The sequence below is a fragment of the Leopardus geoffroyi genome, chromosome A2 (genome assembly GCF_018350155.1).
Source record: "Leopardus geoffroyi isolate Oge1 chromosome A2, O.geoffroyi_Oge1_pat1.0, whole genome shotgun sequence".
Taxonomy (NCBI): Eukaryota; Metazoa; Chordata; class Mammalia; order Carnivora; family Felidae; genus Leopardus; species Leopardus geoffroyi.
This window is the reverse complement of record NC_059331.1, coordinates 151,283,832-151,305,188: the sequence shown is the minus strand read 5'-3', so window position 1 is coordinate 151,305,188 and position 21,357 is coordinate 151,283,832. Positions and strand designations below refer to the sequence as shown.

General features: G+C 37.0%; 1 protein-coding gene across 9 annotated transcripts in view; it reads left to right on the top strand.

The window, feature by feature from the left end:
• The window catches only part of CNOT4 (CCR4-NOT transcription complex subunit 4), a 148,628-nt gene that overhangs the window by 119,398 nt on the left and 7,873 nt on the right, over positions 1 to 21,357 (top strand). For 2 of the 9 annotated variants that reach the window (XM_045495775.1, XM_045495774.1), the window contains exon 11: positions 597 to 21,317. The exons of the other annotated variants lie outside the window; for them this stretch is intronic. In XM_045495775.1, coding sequence (XP_045351731.1) covers positions 597 to 697 — 101 coding nt within the window. In that variant the 3' untranslated portion in view covers positions 698 to 21,317. Of the gene's footprint in view, positions 1 to 596; positions 21,318 to 21,357 lie in introns of those variants that run through there. 9 annotated transcript variants of the gene reach the window in all.

Below are 21,357 nucleotides of genomic sequence, written 5' to 3'. Positions count from 1 at the left end.
GTCATCTTTGCTTTCAGTCAATTGGATCATTGTATTACTAGCATTTCACTATTTTCTCATTACTTCAGAAGTGCACATTGAATATTCAGATGCTATATGGTAATTTGCTGAGTTAATATTTGTATCTTTTTATTTCTTTTTTATAAACATAATTTCTGCCTTTAAAACATGGGTTTGTCATTTTTCCTTTTAAAAATCATGTTTTCACATCTGTGAATTTATTTTTAATTTTTTTCACAAAATTCTATTACTGTTAGAGGAGTATCTGAATTTAAAGGGGGTCCAATTGGCTTGGAAAAGAATGGCTTTCCTGGTCTCTTTTTTTTCCTTTTTGTCTATTTATAGTCCTAAATCTATTATATTTGTTCTTATACCTGACATAGTATTAAATTGAAGGGTGTGTTTACAGTGTAACTACTTTCTAGGTACTTGATAAGTTTATATTTTGAAATTCATGTCTTGTTTCACACCCAGATTCCAGCCATTAAGCATGTATTTTATATATGTATCAGTATTCCAAATATTGAAATCATTTTTAAAGGGACTGTTAACAAATCTAGTCACCCATAACTAGACCATGACTGACTTTTCCACAGGGGAAGAAGAGGTGAAGGTTTCGACCATGCCACTGTCAGCCTCTTCCCATTCATTACAACAAGGACAGCAGCCTACAAGTCTCCACACTACTGTGGCCTGACACCAGAACTGAGAGGAGAGGATTAGACTCTGGGGTGCTTGCATGGGCAACCGGATTTTTGCATGATTCCTTTCTGATTTCGCATTTAATGTATACACCCAAAAGAGCCAATATAAACGTTCCTCATGCCTACAACTAGTGTGTTACCTCATAGTTGCTAAAGTATTTCTTCTTTAGGCCTTTAACACTATTTATTAGCATAATAATTTTGGCATTGTTTCTCATGAGTGATACTATTTTTAACTCACACAAATAAACTTGTAGTACTAATTAAGATCCCAGATGAGATTAGCTAGAATTGTTCTTATTTTGGCTCTATTATTGAAATTATGCAAAGATAATGGTAGTTCCTTGTTTTCTGATTTGTGAAAAAAATGGTAATATCCTAATATACTCATGAAAAATTTGAAAATTTAAGAAGATAATGTCTATTGCATTTCTTTGAATACTTGAGAAGAAAGAATACATACAACACAAAACTGGTGGTGTCGCTTAATGCTCAGAAGGATGTTGTCAGCATTTATTTTTAGTTGTATGGATTTATATCCTATATGAATGCATTACGTGTTTAGAAACTGTTTTTGTTGTCTCTCATTTGCACATTTGCACTTTCTTTCTGAATGGTTGTTAATTATATACAGAAGGTTAAAAGATAATTATTATAGACTAAATGCAATATCTCTTTTCTAATGCACTGCCTAGTATACCAGGAAATGCCTCAGAAACAGAATTTCAACTTACAGTTGATTTATCAGAAACTTGAATTTGGGGTAAACATTGTATGTAAGAAGCAACCATAGTAGTGTGACATTTTTATGGAACAACTGGTAGTTGTGTGAGATACCTGTTTGAAACTTCGTTGTTTAATAATTGAAATGTGATAATAAAGCTCTATTACAAGTACCTGGCCAGAATGAGACTAAGGTGGAGGAGAAGAGATGGAGGAGCCTCTAAAATTAGGCCATGTGGGTTGTCCTAGGAAATTTTAGTCTCAGAGTATAGTGGCATACTCTGTTAGGACATAATGTGAAGTGATGTTTTCGGATAATACACTTTTTGACCTAGTTTGAAAGCTGATAATGAAGGAAAATAAACAATTAAATTCTGAGCGGTGAACAGAAACTGATTCAGAAAACATGACCGTATTCTGCCTACATGAAGCATCTGGAAAGAAAGGGGAAAGTCCGCTCTCCTCTTGACATTTTCAGAAAACAATTGTGATAAAAGCTATGCCTTTATTTTTTGAAAAGTATTAAAAGAGTAACATGAATACCAAAAAAGGAAGCCTAAGTATTTAAAATAATGATAATTTTAAAACATGTTATTAGGAAGTGATACTTAATATCATGTTGGAGTTTTCAAGGGTACCTCTTCATATGAAGTCTGATTATTTTCTGTTAGGCATAATAAGCAAATTAGATGGTTTTGTCCTCAGGTATAGCAGGTAAACTAAAATCTGTTTTTTAGTTAACCTTCGCTTTGGTTAACTGAGCGTGTAGGAACAGCTAATTATCTAGCCATTTAAATTTTTTTTTTTTAATTCTGCATAAATGACAATCTGTAATTTCTATTCAGAAGTGATTTTAGGGCAGCATTACAAGAAATATAGAAAATATAAATAAAATATTGTAGCCTTCTTAGAAGCCTTTTATCATGAGTTAATCATGGTTCCATTTTGCTCTAAGAGGTCAAGACATCCACTTACTGTCTCCTGTGATGTTAAGGTTTCTAGGCTTTGTTAACAAACTTGGGCTTCCTGTAATGAAACTTACTAGTACCTGGCTTTCTCCAGCCCTCAGTGCAAGCCTTTCAGTGCCTGGATCTTCTTACAAAGACAAATGGTTCGCTCCCATTTACTTTTACTTCTCTGTGTTGAGAGAGAGATAACACGTGTTAAACAGTGCTTCTTTCCTGTGGTCACTTTCTCTCTCCTTTCTCCTTCCTAGCCAGGTCCAAAAAAGTGTCAGGTGGTTTGTCTAGACTTGCTAGGACCCAGAACTCTCTCCGGTTTGCTTCTGTATCCTCTACACTTTGACACACACCATACATCAGGAAAATGCTTCTTGGGCATTTAGGCTTCAGCTTACATATTTTCACATTGAATAGCTGAAGATTATCCTTTAACTTTGTGATTTCAAGACCTTGTAAACCTAGAATAATAAGCCTCACCGTTTTGCTTATTTAATATTCCATATAGTATGTTTCTTTTTTGAAATGAAGTCTTGAAATCAAGTTGTAATGAATTATATTAAAGCCCGAAGAAATGACAACACAGGAGAAAGTACTGCTTGACATAGCAAGTAAATTGATGAAACCAAATAAATGATGGTAAAGAGTGAAAAATTCTAAAAAGCTTCAGATTAATTTTTATTAAATTCCTGCATGATTGTTGTGTCATGCACGAGGGAAGCTTTTTACGCTTTTACATCCTAACTTTTAAAAAATTACTAGTCTGTTTCTTAATTCGGGAGTTTTTAAAGCCAGAGTTCAGAACCCTTTGGATGTACTAGCAAAGTTAGGAATTTGTATGTATGTACAGCTGTCCACTTTTTTCTGGAGGGAAAACCCATAGTTACAGATTTATAAAGGGTTTGGTGACACTTTCTCCCCCCTCCCCCCCCCCGAAGAAAAGTTAAGAACTGCTAACTTGAAATGGTTTTAGTGCCACTGCAAGAAATAGAGACCTGGAGTGAATGATTTAAGTCACGATGAATGTCAAGTGCCTCTTTTTATTTTCTTAAAGATTCCATTAGAAAATACTTTCTGATTAATACTTTTCCTTTTCATTCTGCTGTTGCATTTTGTTTTTCCAGGTGGTGCTTTTATATATTCTCCTCTTATTTCAACAGAGTATTAATCAAATATCTGAGTGCCTATTCTGTGTAGTGACCTGAGTTAGGTCTTGAGGGATACAAGGTTGAATGAAGCACAGATCCTATCGTCAAGGATAACAGTCTAGTGACAGTTTTATTTCAAATGGTTTCTATAGGGTCAGCTCTTAATATAACAATGAGAACAGCCATAGCAGCCAAGACTCATTTTATTATTCATCACTCTGACAGTGGCAACAAAGGGTATTAAATAGCTGAAATTTTTAAATAGATGATAATTTGGAAGGAGTGAAAAAAATCTTACTAGGGAAGACATACATTCGTGATTCTAATTTAAGTATCTTAGTCGTATATATATGCTCATGTCTCTAACTCTTAGTGTCCTGGGTGTTAAGTAGAGCTTTCTATATATATGTTCTTTTAAAGAAAACACTTGAATGCATTGTGGCCATGCCCATTTTTACTGGCATGGTTCCTATTTGTACTGTGTTCCAAGCACCTTCAGGATTGCCAGAGCTCTCTTTTGCTGTGATACAGGTCCATAGGGAGCTACTCCCACAGAGGCATTGCCTCAGAAAGCCAAGAAAAAGGAATGAATTGCAGGTGCATAGAAATCTTAAAATGAAGACCACTCTGTTATATGTGCATACATTAAAAACTGGGGGATGTTTTATCTCGTTGAGTTACAAGGTTTTAAATTTTTTTATTTGATCTTGAAGTTTCCCCAAATTTGCTTAATTGGCTTTAAGAGATGGATACCATACAGTTGAAAGCACAATAACTTTTTTGAACGATTATCTTATCAAGAGGTGATAGCCCAAAGCAATGATACCTGTGTCTTTTTCTATAAAATATGGACCGAAACCAGTTATCCAGTGTCAAGTCCTCTGCCCTTAGTGCTGTGTCTTGCTTCACTCAGCCTTTGTATCTGAATGAGTACCTACTACATTGTCTCCTTGTGCTGAGTAAATGGCAGTAATATATGCAGGTATTTACACATGAAATGTTTAGTGAACTAACCAAACACCATGCTGATACAAAAGGAGAAATGGGAGTTAAAGAAGTTAATGTCAGCTGGCTAAGGGAAAGCCTTCACTAAAAAAGTATGGGGCTTTTTGATTTTGAAGGATGGCTGAAATGTAGATAATGGAAGGGGGAAATACAATAATGGGAACAGATGAACAAAGAACCAGGGACAGAGATTGGAGTGGTCCCTAGGGGTTAGGAGAGAAGGACAGTAGGGAGATGGACTCGTCTGAAGTGTACACGTCATACGGAGAGGTGGAGTAAGTGCTCAGAGCCTTGAAAACGAGGAAGAATAGTTAATTCAGATGTGGATATGGTCAATGGTAGAGAACTATAGGTTCTTTGGTAAAGATGGAACTTGACTGTAGCATTTTAAGAATATTAATTTGGTAATGTGTTTGCTTGAAATGAAGAAAATGTTCTAGTATGTTATTGCTGGCCAGTGCAAATAAGATGGCCTGGATTAGAACAGTAATAGTATAAGAATGGAGAAGAAATTATGAATTAGAAGCCAGAAAACATGAAATCTAAGAAAAGTCCTTCAGGTTTGTCTAGGTCTCTGGTGGTCTTTAAAATGTAACTTTCATAAAGGTACAGATGGAAGCCAGATTCCTAGGATTCATGAGGAAGTGTCAAGGATATGGATACAGAAATTATTGATAACTTACTTAAGACATTTGGTAACTAAGGGAAGGAGAAAAATAAGATGTTTATTAGATGGGTGGTAGGTATTAGAATGCATTGCTTTCAGATAAGGTGGATAAATATTCCAAAGCAAAACATAAAGGGCCAATTGAGAGGAAGACTTGGACAGTGCTAAGGAGAAGGTAGGCCAATCCATTAGGATTACGGATTTTGGTAGTGCTGGGAAGAGAGAAGTTCCTGAGATGAGGTTAGGTTATAGGTTTAGCTTTAGAGAGGAGGGCCTTGTTCTCTGTAAGAACAAGCAAAAAATCTAGCAGAGAGTATGCAAGATTAGAGAAAATGAAAATAGAGCAAAGGACTCAGATGAGTAATTATTGAATGCGTGGTGTGCGAGAATGGGAGTGAAGAGCAGAGATGGGATTCTGTAAAGAAAGGCGGTCAAATAAATCTGTAAGAATAAGCCTAGAAGTGCATCAAAGAGAAATTCGAGAATTGCTGAGTAAAGATAAGGATCAAATTTAAAACTTGTAGAGTTCAAATAGGTATGGTCTTGTATGTTTCTCTGGTTGTGCACAAAGCATCAAGGATAGACAAAGCAAATATTGAAAGTTTGGTTAAAAGAAGAAGAAAGGGATACAAAGATATTCAAGAAGACAGCATTGAGGGGTGCCTGGCTGGCTCAGTCGGTAGAATGCACCTCTTGACCTTGGTGTCATGAGTTGAAGCCCCACATTGGGCCTACAGCCTACTTAAAGATTGTAGATAGATAGATAGATAGATAGATAGATAGATAGATAGATAGATAATAAAAGTTTAAAAAGAAAAGAAGACATCATTGAAACACCTAATCTTGTGGTCAAGAAGAAAAAGAACCATTGGTGTGAGGGTGTTGAAGGGAGTTCAGTGACTTTAGATTTTGGTGAGGATAAAGAACAGGCATAGTGTTGTTAAGGGACTGACAGATTAGGAGACTGTGGTCAGTATGATGACCATTCAGTATTGAGCGGTGAGTGCGAACCAAGGAAAGGGTGGTAGATAAATGTCTAACATTCCCCCTTTGGAAAGGTGGCTGGCTTTCACAACCCCTGTGATCTCTTATCTACTCACTTTTCTTCCAGTCATTTCTTGAGAGTAAGAATGCAGACTGCATGAGAGAGAACTGAGAAAGCGTGATACCACTTCGTGAATCCTGGGTCAGGTTTTTGTAAGTCAATGACCCAAAGGAAAACGTCCACAATGGAATAAACGTTTCTTCCTCAGCACAGCAGGGTGTGGAAGCAGAATGTAGGGGAAGGCTTGGGAAGAGCCAGGGATGAGACTGGACAGGTATAGGTGAGCCCAGTGAGTGTGAGGGATAGTAGACCTGTTTCATGCTGTGGAAGATTTAGAGGCAGTGGGTGTGGCACGTGATGAGGCAGAGTTGAAGAGCCCATGTTACAAGTGTAAGCTAGTTTCTCCCAAGTGCAAAACTGAAAAGAACCAGCTTTCCACTTACATAGGGAAAGTTTCTCTTCTTACTTGGTGGTACTGGGTCATTCTGCTTCATATAGCAGATTGGAATTAAGTACTATATTTTTGAAGAGTAGCAAAGAAATTCAGAACTTTATCATAGAAGATTATAAAAGCATCTTGACAGTTTGCCCCTCAAGAGAATATGCTATGTGAATAGATATAAACCTGCAAGTTACTGAACTAATCTACTCTTAAGGTTTGTACACTTAGATGTGACCTTTAGGAAAAATTGCTGAAGATAATAATGAAAAAGGGATGGAGATAGAGATAAATGACATTTCTCCCTCATTTAATTAATAGCAAATACGCCTAGTTTGGAAGCACTCTTAATTTATTGACATTAAAATATTTTTCATTAAGTCATCACTGGACTTGTTTCATATATGTCAGCTGAAATATCAACTATGACGTGTAAAAGTGGTAATACCTGAAAGGGCAAATCATTGCTCAGAAATACTGCTTGTGAAACTGTGCTGATGGATCGAGAAGCCACTGCTGCTTAGATCTTCTTTCTGCCCTGTGATTTGCTGCCACGAGTATTATTCTTAGCAACCATATATTGCTGGAGATACCAGGCTTTAATGCCAGTGGAGCTCTTTCCAAAGAATTCTCCTGAGAGTTCAGAATTCATAAGGGGAATCTGTTCTGTTCCATAGTGTTTTAGAGCATCTACCCTGGGTTTGAGTTCCACAGAAATCTAGTCTGTAACTGCTAGTTACCTAGAACTGAAGACAGGCCCAAGCAATCTAAGCTACTTGAGAATTGAACTGAAGTACCTGGAAGTTCCACGAAACAGCTGGAAATAGCTGTATTGAAAGAACCAGTCCATTCTCTCCAGGTTCCTTCAGACCATACTTCCTAAGGCAGCCATTGACTTTACTTTGTTCTTAGTCCACTTGACATTTTATGATTATTCGAAGGGTTCCTGGAAGCTCTAACTGACCCAGGAAAGCACCGTGCTTAGAACAGTGGTTTTGCTCCAGCTCGTGTTTGGTACCCAGGCCCACTGTTGTGCTCTTTTAAAAAGCAACACCACAAAAGCTTTTTTCCCCCCGCCCCTCCATAAAATTTATAAAGCCTTTAGAGCACCCAGTACCTTTCTTTGTTATATTGAGGTGAAACTCACATAACATACAATGAACTGCTTTAAAGTGTACAATTCAGTGGTCTAGTACTGTTATTTATCTCCGTGTTAAAATAGCAAAATAACGCACTCCAGCCGTGAGAATTTTGACCATTCCTTGTGGGGCTGTGTGCATCTCATCTAGTAGACTCGGTGTTTTACCTTATAGGCCGAAAGGCAAATATTAAACCTTCAAATACTCCATAACTCTTCACAACAGTATTACCTAAGCTGTGGGTAAAGCAACTTTCATAGACTGCCCTTTCAAAAGGGGGAAGAAGGCAAGGAGCTGTTAGGTAAAAGAGCTTTAGTGTACATGTTTTCCTGAGGAGGTAAAAAGGTTTGAAGCACCTGTCTGAATAGTTTTCAAATGGCAATAATAATCTCTGTGTCTTTGTGACATTTGATTAGCGTTATGTTAGAAAAGGTTTGCTTAGCAAAGGTATACTATAAGTGTAGCTCTCTCTATGGATGTGAGCTTGAAAGTGTGTGTGTGTGTGTGTGTGTGTGTGTAGGTTTATATTTAGTAATTTTCATTTAAATCCACTTGGTGAATGTAGCAGAGGAAAAAGTCTCAGGCCATTTTTCTGCTACATTTCGTATTTATTCCTGCTATGTTCTGATTAATTCATGTGTTTGGGATAAATGATGCATGTATAGTCTGTTTCTAAATTTATTTTTAAAGAAATACCCTATTTAAATGCAGTGAGGTTACAGTGTGGGTGCCCATCTCACCTCTGGCCATATTTTATATGAACAAATATTTTCATAGCTTTTTCTAATCAGATTTCACTCTCACTACTAAGCATACCCATCCCATGTCACACTCTTTGGGAAAACCTAAGGAAAGGATAGTAAGAAAACTTTGTATTAGAATAAATTTCAGAGCTTTGAAATCTGTGACATAGTCTTTAACAATCTGCCTTTTAAAGACTAAGTAATAATGATAATAATAAACAAGGCTCAGAAGGATTGTGATTTGCCCATAATCACTTTCTAAAAACAATTTAAAGTTCTCTTAGCCCTCACCATCTGAATTTGCTTTCATACATGTAACTCAAGGAGAAAAAAAAAACCTCAAGATTCAGAATATATCTCTTCTCTAAACTTTGTTGTGTCTTACAGTTTGATTATTATAGTAGTACTCGCAAGTCAAGGGCTTTCAACTGTGAATGTCAGTGCAAATAATGAAGTCTTTCAAAGTGTCCATCTACTGACGACTGTTACCACAAATCCTGTAAGTTGTGGAAACCTGTATTAAATGTGACCCAGTGATCTTGGAGTAACTTCAGTGGGGGTGGTGGGGGGGCATAACCTTGCAGGTACTCTCAATGTAGACTTAAATTAATTACCAATGTGAGAACTAAAATAAAGGGTAAAACAGAGGTGGAATTAAATTTACCCAGGATTTTCCTGCAGTGCCAAAGAGCATTTAAGGACCAGCATGCATGATCACTAGACTGGTGACATCTCTAATATGACAGAATGAAAAAAAAAAAAAAATCTTACAGTAATGGCACCAAGATGTACTACACTCACACTAAAGCTGTCATCTCAGACTCATCTTGAAGAACTATATGCTACACCATGTAAAATGATAGCATATCTGCTGATAATGTTTTCAATCAAGGAGGTTGTTGTTTTCAGCATAATGAAACAGAGGGAAAGCTCCACAAGGATTTAAAGATGATAATACCATCACCATCTCCAAGAAGAAATGCAGGAAAGCTGACTGCAATCAACTTTTGTAGCCTAGTGCGGTTTCCTTGTATGGTGAGATCTTATCCCGAGGACTATGCTAACATTGACACTCTGTTACTGGTCTTGCATACTGAAATCATGTGTCTATGGAGCAGAATATAGTGATCTGGAACATTACTGGGATGTTTTTAAACATTGTTATTTTATATGTTGGCCCTTGTAAGAAGACCTACACCCTGGAGCTGTTATTTTTTTCTTTATTACATCTATACATTGAGTGTCCAGCTAAAGGTAAAAGAGGCCCAGGGTTATAACTTCATCAAACCAAATAGGAAGTTTTCTTACTGGCCTTAAGCAGAATGTTGGGCTACGTACCATTGTTCCACTTATGTTAAAACATAGGTTTTAATTAAAACTTAAAAATATGGATTACCGGTAGATATGCCCTAGCAGGCATCCTTCCAACCCCCAGCTTAGGGTAAGCTTTACTACCAGGTGTGTTTCCTTTTACTTCCAATCCATTAATATTCATTACCTAATGTAACTGTGGTCTTTCCCAGACCTGGATAGGTATAACATATCTTGAATTTTAGTGTAGTCAATACTGTTATGTGTAAACTCCAGAGACCTCACCTATATATTAAATGAGAGTTGATTGGAATGAAGCCTATTACTAAAATAAGCAAAGGTCTCATAATTTCCAAATAAATACATCCATTCCTGCAACCTTTATTTCATAACACTTCCAGGTTTTAATTCTTGACCACCATGAGTCTTCATCCAATACCTTGTGTTCATTTCACTGTCCAGTTTTTTTCTTTCTTTGGCCAAACAAGAAAATCCTCTTTCTCCGTGTAACTTTTCGCAGTTAGAGAGGGAGTTCTCAGCTCGATCTTCATGTGTACTCCCTGTATGATTTCCCCACAGGATCCCTGACAGGCCTCAACTTTCCCTTTTCAAAGGAGAAAGCTGTCTCCCTCTCAGGCTGCTGAGTGTTTATTCAGAGTCTCTGTGGTCACTTACCTCCTGGTTACCTCCCCGGTAACCAGTCTATCACCTTTCAGCTAATTTCCAAACTGGCATTTAGTTTTAAGTGATCATATATCATTTTTATTTTCTTTCTCTCTTAAAAACAGCACATTTGAACAGAAAGCATAGTCTGAGTTTTGGAATAGACTAACAACCATTGTACTATTAAATGTTGAATTGATAGAAGATTTTTGATGTTGTAAGACCATATTATCCACTTTCCCCAACTTCTGAGTGATTCTAGCTCTTTTAAAAATCATTTAATACTTCTAGACTTTATGACTACGATTCCGTGTTTTACAAATATGTGTAATTTTTAATTAAATTTTTTTCCACTAAGATGTTAGTTCTAGTTCAGTATAAGGTTTCAGGATATGGCGAAATAAGAATTGTTTCTGATTTGAATTTGAGACTGTATTCATCTGATCTTCTTTGCTTCCTGCCTTCTTCACAGTAGGGCTCAACATTGAGAATTGGTCTGTCAAGACCATCTTTCGCAATCTTTTTCAAATCCAACTAGAATAAATCATAGCTAAGGATGAACACTTAAATAAGTGTATATTTTAAATGATTTTTAAACTAAGGCCCCTTAGTGGACTGGTGGTGAGCATTTGAGTCATTTAATTCATCATGGTGTTTTGAATTGTTAATCTCTACAGGAGTATTATCTTTTGTAGATCCGGAAAGGATGTGTTCTTATTAAGACTAATTCTTTTTAAATTGAGACATCATTTGAGAATTGGAAACACAGAAGTTTTTAGTTTTCCCTAGTATGTGAATAAGTGGTAAAGAGGAGGAAACAGCAAAATAGTCTTTTTTTTTAATTAGACATTTTGTATAGCTAAAATCGCTAAATTTTAAAATATACATGCTTGGTTTGGAAATCAAACATTTATTTGTAAAAGAGTCCCAAACTTTAACAAACATCTCTTTGCTTGTAAATAGTACAATGAGGAAGAACTCTTAAAGATGTGTGCTTGCTTGATCTGTTGAGTTGGAAATGTTTATCACCATAATCATCACCATGACTATACCCATATCTGTTTCATTTAGTTTTAGTATAAACTAATGAGAAAGCTATTTCATTTCCTGAATTTTTTTCCTGGAAATTAAAAAATAAAGTAAATTATTGTTTTAATGCCTGAAATGATACTTTCTAATCGAAGCATGAAGTCATAGCTGGGTTATGAAGAATTTGTCAATTAAAATCATGTTTCAGAAAATGGATAATTTTAGTCTTTTTTGGGAATTTTTCTGACTTTGATTTAAATCCATAAGATAGGAGCCGTCTTTCAGAAAGAGATGAGACTGATCTTCATTGTCAAAATAAAAGTAAGCTGTGTAATTAAATGGACAAAAAACTGGGTTTGGTGTTTTTAATAACTTTTAGAAAATTTAGAAATCTTTTAATTTTGAAAATTATGAATGTAAGAGATCTTAGAAATTTCAGTAGACACATAACCATATGGGGATTGCCTGCATAATAGGTAGCAAAATACTTTGGTTATGAATGCAAACTGAAGAGGAACTCCTACCCCCATAAAAATGTGTTATTGACGCTGAACAATCAAAAGCTATCACTGACTTTGTTCAGAATGGCCAACCTCTAGTGGACCACTAAAGAAAACAAACAAGCAGAACAGCATCACTTTTAGGAAAGAAAATGATACAGAGTAGACATTCAGAAAATGTTGAATGAAAGCTAATGGTTGAGAGAGTGATATTGGTGTCTGATGACTTCTAGAGGCCTGCAAACCCTGGGTGTGCTTTGTGTTACATGGGGACTTTTAGAAGATTAACTCAGATTCAATTGCACATGAGTTATAACTTACCTCTTGGTTGTGCTGTGCTATTCTTCAGTGTTGATTTCCCTCACCACTCCACGATCAGACCTCTCCTTCTGTCTTCTTTATCTCGGAACTGTCGTCTTTGTCTTTCAACTCTGGAAACCTCAGCTCCTGACATTTACTTGTTTCCTCACTACCACTCCCCCAAAACACACTCTCACAGTTTTTTAAATGCCACCTAATAACCTAATAACTTTCCTTACTTCCAATTTTTCATTTGTGAAATGTGTCTGTGTGTGTGTGTGTGTGTGTGTGTGTGTGTGTGTGTGTGTATAAGTTGTACATCTTCCCCCTTACAACAGGCACATATATACAATTCAGAATGTCTCTACAAAATATTTTTTTTCCCCCAGAACTCTTCATGAGTAAATGATGAGCCGTTTGGGGAGCTCAATACTTTCTTAAATAGAGAGCTCTTTTAAGGGCAACCTCTGACACGTATTTTGACTGGACAATGAATGCCTTTCTTAAAACATAAAGCTCACACTTCAATAATCCAGATGTGATCAGATAACAGATCTATTTTTGTCATTAAAACTACTTTTGTTACCCATATTTACATAATCCTTAACAGTTTACAAAGTTCTTTTATAAAAATACTCTGTGGAGTGGGTATTACCTCCCTTTTGTAAGTGAAGAAACTGAGGTTCAGAGTGGTTATCACTTGCGATTTGCCTGTCATATAATTGCTAATTTAGACATTGTACATCTATTTACATGGTCTTAATGTTACCATTTTAGAAAATCCATTACCCATTTGTCATATCAAATATGAGCCTATTGAGTAAAACCACTAGATCCTTTTTTCATACGTATGACTCATTAGTTAGAGCTCTTTCATCCTGTACTTTCCTAATGCATTTGTAAAAATCTGGACGCACAGACCTATTAAATTTTGTGTTTAGATTTGGTGTAGTTAGAGTATACTCTTTGTGTATCACCATCTTACAAGTTTGTCTAATGAAGGAACTATGATTGTAAAGAGATAAATGTTATTGGTAACATTATTAATAACATTTGTGTGAAGAATTTGATGATTTTTAATTGAATAGTTGTTTTATTACTGATTCTGCCATCTCTAGAATTTGCTTTCATTTGCATATTTAAATTAACTTTGTAGGTTTTGGTGAGCATGATAAAAAGCATGGAATCAAAGATAAGGGAAGCAGTATCACAGAAACATTATTTTTAAAAAATTCTATTCAAATTCCAGTTAACATACAATGTAATAATAGTTTCAGGTATACAGTATAGTGATTCAACAATCCATACATACATTTGCATACGTCACCCAGTGCTTAATCCAAGTTCAGTCCCTAATCCCCATCACCTATTTAACACCCCCCCCCACCCCCACCTCTTTTCTGGTAACTGTCATTTTGTTCTCTATAGTTAAAAGTCTGTTTTCTTGGTTTGTCTCTCTTTTCTCTTTTTTTCCCTTTGTTCTTTTGTTTCTTAAATTCCACACATGAGTGAAATCATATGGTATTTGTCTTTCTCTAAGTCGCTTAGATTAATGTTCTCAAGTTGCATCCATGTCTTTGCAAATGCCAAGATTTCATCCAGCCATGTCTTTGCAAATGGCAAGATATCATTCTTTTTTTATGGCTGGGTATTGTTCCATTGTGTGTGTGTATATGTGTGTGTGTGTGTGTGTGTGTACACGTGTACACAAACACACCACAATTTCTTCATCAATCTGTGGACACTGGGTTGGTTCCACATCTTGGCTATTGTATATAATGCTGCTATAAACATTGAGGTGCATGTGTCCCTTTGAATTAGTATTTTTGTATTCTTGGGGTAAATACCCAGCAGTGCAATCGCTGGATCATAAGGTACTTCTCTTTTTAAATTTCTCAGGAACCTCAATAATGTTTTACTCCATAACAGTGGCTACACCAGTTTGCATTCCCACCAACAGTGCAAAAGGGTTCCCCTTTCTCCACATCCTCGCCAACACCTGTTTTTTCTTGTGTTTTTGATTTTAGCCATTCTGACAAGTGTGAGATGATATCTCATTGTAGTTTTGATTTTTGCATTTCCCTGATGATGAGTCATGTTGAGCATCTTTTCATGTGTCTGTTGGCCATTTGTATGTCTTCTTTGGAAAAATGTCTGTTGATGTTTTCTGCCCATTTTTTAATTGGAGTGTTTGTTTTGTATGTGTGGAGTTTTATAAGTTCCTTATATATTTTAGATACTAACCCTTTATCAGATAGATATGTCATTTGCAAATATTTTCTCTCATTCCTTTAGTTTTTTAGTTTTGTTGATTATTTCCTTCACTATGCAGAAGCTTTTTATTTTGATGTAGTTCCAATAGTTTATTTTTGCTTTTTTTCCCCTTGCTCAGGAGACATCCCCAGAAAGAAGTTGCTATAGCTGATGTCAAAAAAGCTATTACTGCCTGTGTTCTCTCCTAGGATTTGTATGGTTTTAGGTCTCACAGTCTTTAATCCATTTTGAACTTGTTTTTGTTTTGGTGTAAGAAAGTGGTCCAGTTTCATTCTTTTGCATGTTGCTGTCCAGTTTTCGCAACACCATTTGTTGAAGAGACCATCTTTTTCCCGTTGGATATTCTTTCAGTTTTGTCAAAGATTAATTGACCACATAATTGTGGGTCCATTTCTGGGTTTTCTGTTCTGTTCCACTGGTCCATGTGCCTATTTTTGTGCCAGTACCATACTGTTTTGATTACTACAGCTTTGTATTATAACTTGAAAGTCCAGTATTGTGATGCCTCCAGCTTTGTTTTTTTCAAGATTGCTTTGGCTATTTTAGGTCTTTTGTGGTTTCATAAAAATTTTAGTTTGTTTGTTCTGGCTCTGTGAAAAATGCTGATGGTATTTTGATAGGGATTGCATTGAATGCTTTGGGTGGTATACTTTAACAATATTTGTTCTTCCAGTCCATGAGCATGGAATGTCTTTCCATTTCTTTGTGTCATCTTTATTTTCTTTGATCAGCATTTTATAGTTTTCAGAGTACAGATCTTTCACCTTTTTGGTTAGGTTTATTCCTAGGTATCTTAACTGGTTTTGATGCAACTGTCAATGGAATAGCATCGCAGAAACTTTTAGGCTGACACACAGTAGATTCTGTGAAAAGTCATCTAAACACCGCTGTTATCCAGTGCTACACTTCACATCTTGTCGCAAAAGATTACCATCAGAAGACTTACCAGCAACTGCTAAATTCAAGATACATAATACTTAGGGTATCCTAGAAAGCCCATCCAGAGAATAAATTATTTTGATATGATTGGATCTTTCTGGAAATGCATTTTGGCTCTCATCACTTTATTCCATTTGTTTTATGGAATTGATGTGTCAGTGGGACGGAGATACGGCTGGCTTTAAAGTCTGGAGTTTGGGCAGGCAGTAGAAGAAAGAGAACATGGGACAAAGAAGGAGGACATTTCCAGTGGAAAACAATTGTCAGGATAAGCTGCCTCCACACTACCTGTTCTGCTTCAAAATTAAAGTTTAACTTCCTGTGTATTTCAGTTGGAAGGGACCTAAGGTTCTAGCCAAAATGCTACATATTATTTTCCATGGAAAATGCCCCAAATGCAAGCTATAGAGGAGCAGTGCTTGTTAAACTGTTGATTTCTAAAGAAACCATCCAGCTCCTAATCTGTTTCAGAATTTTCCCAAGAACTAATTATAAGCATGTAGCTTCTAGAATCTGCCGTCTTCTCCTTTTCAGGCACTTAACAGTGGTTTTGTGATCACATCTGTGAGGATTAATTCCCTGGAGTAGAATTCATTTTGCACCTAAAGATTTTAAACTCATTTAAATTGAGTGAATGTGGGTTTTTTTTGTTTTTTGTTTTTCTACTGTCTTTGCATCTTTACTAACTTACAGTTCTCTTCATGTTGCTTAATCTGTCCTTTCTGGTTTGAGGATTGTGCTCTTTTTGTAAAGAAGATGGAAAAGAAGCAAAATAAGCTGGGACTGCATAGCTCTGCCTTCTCTTGGGCCTTAGCATTGTGACATCAGGCTGAGCAGTGGCTTTTCCTACTTTTCTCCTGTTCCAAACTTAGCTTTTTCTTGCCTTCAGCATTTTCAACAAGCTTCAGATCATTACATATTCTGATTTTAGTCCTCAAGGATTATGACACTCTTATATACAGGTAGGTTTTTTACCTCCATCCATCTTTTCTAAGCTTTATTTTCAAATCTAATTCCATGTGATTCTCCCAGTGCAACAGCTGGTTCCTTTAGATTTCTCCTCAATTTCTTTCCCTTATTAGAATCATTTATTCTTGCATAATCAGAAAGTCATATCTTGGCATCTTCTGTGGCCTGTGAATCACTGCCTCCTATAACCATGGGACCACCCTGAGCCATCCTTTTTTTTTTTTTCTTAAATACCTTTTTTGGAAAGCTGTCTTCTCCAAAAACCTGGAAGCAAATATTCAGGGCTGTTCTGTTAGGAAACATTAAATACCTGTTGAGGTCCAGGTTTGGGAACTGTTCACTATATGCAAAGAGGGTTAAATCAAGCTCCCTTTCCTGGAGGAGTTCGTAGTGAATTAGAAGAAAGCCAGTACATAAACAAGTAATTGCAATGTACTGTGGTGATCGCAGAAATAGCCAGGATGCCTGCCATCCAGGAACTCAAGTCTAGTTATTCTCTTCTTGTTTCTGTAAATCCTAAAATTAGGTCACAGACTATTAGGCGTCTGTTACGTTCACAATAGCCAACTGGTTCTTTGATGGTCAGGAAGTCAGTTTTACTAGGATTATTTTCTTCTAGCAGATTCAGATCTCAGACGTGTTAGGGTAGTTTACACACCCCCATGTCTGTGTAGTTTTGTCATTTGTCTTGGTGAAACCATATTCTGATGATCACTATACCGTCTCCTGGATGATAAGCCCTCTCAATCATCCTTGGGTCTCTTCACTGTGCTTCGTTCTTGGTGCTCAGTTTTGTGTTCACTTGACTGCTTTTCTTTACGCTTCCAATTTTCAGATTTTATAGATTTCTTATACTTGATTTCTGTCCCTCCCCATCCCTTAGCTCTGTTGCTTGTATGTCCTAGTTCACGGTCCATCTAATCCAGGCTGTAATGCTTCCAAGAATGTATTTATCTTTTGCATTAACTTTTATTTGTTTCTCATTCTCTATATAGCTTTCTATATAGACATCTTTCCGTAAGTATTTTTCCATTTTTTACAAACAGATTCTTCTCCCTTCGATCCTTCCTAAGACAAACATCTGGATTTTTTTTTGGTTCTCTTTAAATGATCCGATTCTCCCCTAAAACAGAGTTTCAGAACATTCTAGTAGAGAAAAAGTTACATACACATTGTGTAAAACACATCTACTTGTAGTTCAAAATGCTTCTACTGTATTTTAGATCAGCTGCTCCTGCTACTCTCTGTTCTGTGTGAATGCCCAGTCCTCTTCACTAGCAGCTTCTCTTGCCCTGAGCTTTTCAGCTCACCACCGTTTATCCTGCACACAGAATGGCACAATAGTCCATTTTCTTCTTTATGCCCACAGGACTTTGTTCATACCAGAAGAGCATTTATTGTCATCCGAGCAACCCTTATTTAATCTTGGTGCATTGGATTTTAAAAAGTGCACATGCCAGTGCACACACATCTCAAGCACTATTGAAAACATGTCATCATAGTGGCTCCTTTCCCTCAGTTTACATGCACAGAAGCCTTTGGCCCCCCAAACCTAGCTGATTCCTGCTTTCAGAAAGATTTGCATCTATTTGGAGAGAATGATTTGAGTCATAGCATTCTACAGATAGGAATTAAACAAGCTTTCTAGGGGAAAGTGATTTTTCAGCTCTTCTCAAGTTCAGTCTTTGATTCAGCAGATATCTTGAAGCACATCATGTTTCTAAGACACTGAGCAACGTGATGAAGCGTGTATAAAATGTGCCCTTACAGGCCTTGCAGTAGACTTGAGAGGTGTGAGTACACGTAAGGGTGAACAGCAGCCACATTGGTGTCACAGCACAGTTTGCTGCCCAGTGAGTGTGATCCAGCCCGCAAGTGCTGTTCTCGAATGATCTGAGCGGAAGAGAAAAGACTTAAACTTTTGGAAGATTGAGTAAAAATTAATTGAAGAGATCGGGAAAGCATTCTAGACCAGGAGAAAGGCACAAAGTAAAAGCAGAGTCCGGGAAGCCCAGGCCATCTTTAGCTGGCCCTCTCCTGTGTGTGTTATTTCGGCTTCCTTCTATTAGTAGTAATAAATTTTGGTTTTTGTATTATTATTTTTTTCAGGTTCTTCTGCCCTCAAGTTTTTTTCATTTGAGTTCTTAGAATTTTTTCACTTAGTTTAATCTCTACCTTCAAATCTATTAAATCCTTTAGTTTTTTGTGCCCCAGAAAATCCACTCTGCAGTACTGGTCTGCCTTGCTTTATAATAAGCATAATCCTAGAAATTTGAGTGGCAGTTCTTTTTGTTTAAGTAGAATAGTATTTTTTCATAAACCTGAAAGAATTTATTCACAAAATAGTCATTTTCCCTGCAAATCTTAGTTAATAAATTGAAATGATTTCTGTGGCTCACCTAAAAAGTACAGCATGCCGATATGATAAAGCTCTCTTTCATGTTCTGGGAGGAGAAATTTTGTAGGCTCTTTAAAGTTTGGTTTAACACATAGGGCAAGCATAAGTCATTTATATTTGAGTTGCTTAGAGATATGTCGAAGCTGGAGAAAGTTTAGGCTTTCTTAAAATCATATACTGATGGAGACGCATTCCAAAACTGACAGGAAATAATATACGTAACAGGGTGAGGTGGGAGGGCTATAGAGAGGGGTAGAGTGCCTGAGACGGAGTGACTGTGTGTGTCCTTCTAAAAATGCATGAACATTTGAGAATCCAACTGGCAAGGAGTAACCACAGTGGGAACTGGATTTCAAATGTACAATCGCTTGTACCAAGAAAGCTTTGTTTCACTAAGTAACCTAGCCACTGGAGGGAGCCTTTGACTTTAAACTATAGCGGACAGCAGTAAAAGAAAGGAAGATAAAAGCTTTTAGGAAAACAAGATCAGGTTGCCAATTGAGGCTTTGAGGAGTAACCAAAAGCTTTAAATAAAGCTGAAAAACTGAAGAGCAAAATAAACTGATGGGCATATTTGGGACTCTCAATGACTATTGCCCAGTTGGGGTGGGTTTGACCCACTGATAGAAATTTAACTTGAAATTCAAGAGGTCTCTCGCCCTAGGGGTTGCAGGTAAGAAGGGAGTAGCCTAAGGCCAAATATGCGGAGAGGCAGGCCTCCAAGAGGAGACAGAAAATCCTGACCTGGTGGTCCAGATTGTAGTAGAGGAAACAAATCCTTGGGATGGCCTTTTGTTTTCAGGTTCCCTTGCGTGTTTTTTCTCCTCATGTTGTCATTAGACACAGATCTCTGTCTTCATGCTTAGCAGCAGGTGCTGGTTTTCAAATGCAGTCTTACATGGCACCCTAATATGTGAAATAGATAAAAGCAAGATGGGGAGATGGGGGAAGGACAGGTCGTCCTGGTCCCCTGTCCCCTCGACTTTCTCCACAGGGGCTCCTGAGATGGTTTTGCAGGCCGAAACCAATTTGGAAACCAGTCTTCGGGGTGAAGATTTTATGCAAACTTGAAAAACTCATTAGCTTGCCACCAGTGACAACTTACAAAGAGCAGATTTGCCCACAGTTTTGCTATCTGTAGCAAAGTTTTCAATTCATAATGATGAACACATTGCAGTGAAACTGAGGAACAGAAAGGAAAGAAACCCACTCAGCCACTATAATGCTGGGTGTTCTTGCCTAAGCTGTTAATCTTTTCCTGCTTTATGATTTTCTGTGAAAGATCTGATGTCAGAATACAGCTTAGTTTTATTTCATAATATACTTGACCCTCAAATAACACAGGGGTTAGAGGCACTGACCCCCCGTGCAGTTGAAAATCTGTGTATAACTTCAGACTCCCCCTCCCCAGACTCAGCTATTAATAGCCTCCTGTTGACCAGAAGCTTTACCAATAACACAGTCGATTAACACATATCTTGTTTGTTATATGTATTATCTATTGCTTTCTTACAGTAAAGCAAGCTAGAGAAAATAAAATGTTATTAAGGAAATCCTAAGGAAGAGAAAATATATTTAATAGTGCTCTACTGAAAAAAAGTCCACATGTAAGTGAACCCGTGTGGGGTCAGGGTCAACCATGTAGCCATTGCTTATAAAACATGTCTCTTCTGTACATCCTAGTTAATGGTTGGACTAGTCTGGAGTTATGTAAAAATACCAAAGATGGTTTCGACCTGTTGTGGATGTTTCAGGCTCGGGGTGTCTATGTAGTAACAAAAACAGCTCCACGCGTGCATGACTGCCCTTGTTCTTTCCCCCTAGACATTTCCATAAGTGTGCCTCACTGGCCTCTCTTTTTACTGAACTTGATAGCATTTAATGGTCACGTACAACCCTGTGACATTTCTTCTGTTGCTCTTCCGGTGATGTTGAACTTTTCCCGTATCTGCATTGTCTCACTGTCTAGACTTTAAACTCCTTGAGAACAAGAGACAAGGGTTTTAAGTTGTTTGTTCTCCTTGCATACCGTACGCCGTCAGTAAATAGTTGCTTTGACTTTCGTCTTGGCAGTCTTAACACATACATTTTATAATCTTTGTTGTTGCCCCAAACTGGATTTGTCAACTTGCTTCGTGTGCTGTGATCAACTTGTTATGGACTGGGTGTTAGGTAATCAGCAAGCTGGCTGAATTTTAAACATAATTTCTTCTTTCTGGTGTTCTGATCCACAGAAACATAGTATACTGATACTCCTCACATCATGGCATATGAGAATGTAGTATGTGGCATCTTGAAGGTACTTTAAATTGTATGTCTTTGAGTTCTGTACTGAAAAATAAAACGACTGCAAACAATTTGACCTGCTTTCCTGCCCTCAAATTATTTAGTCCTGTAAATAG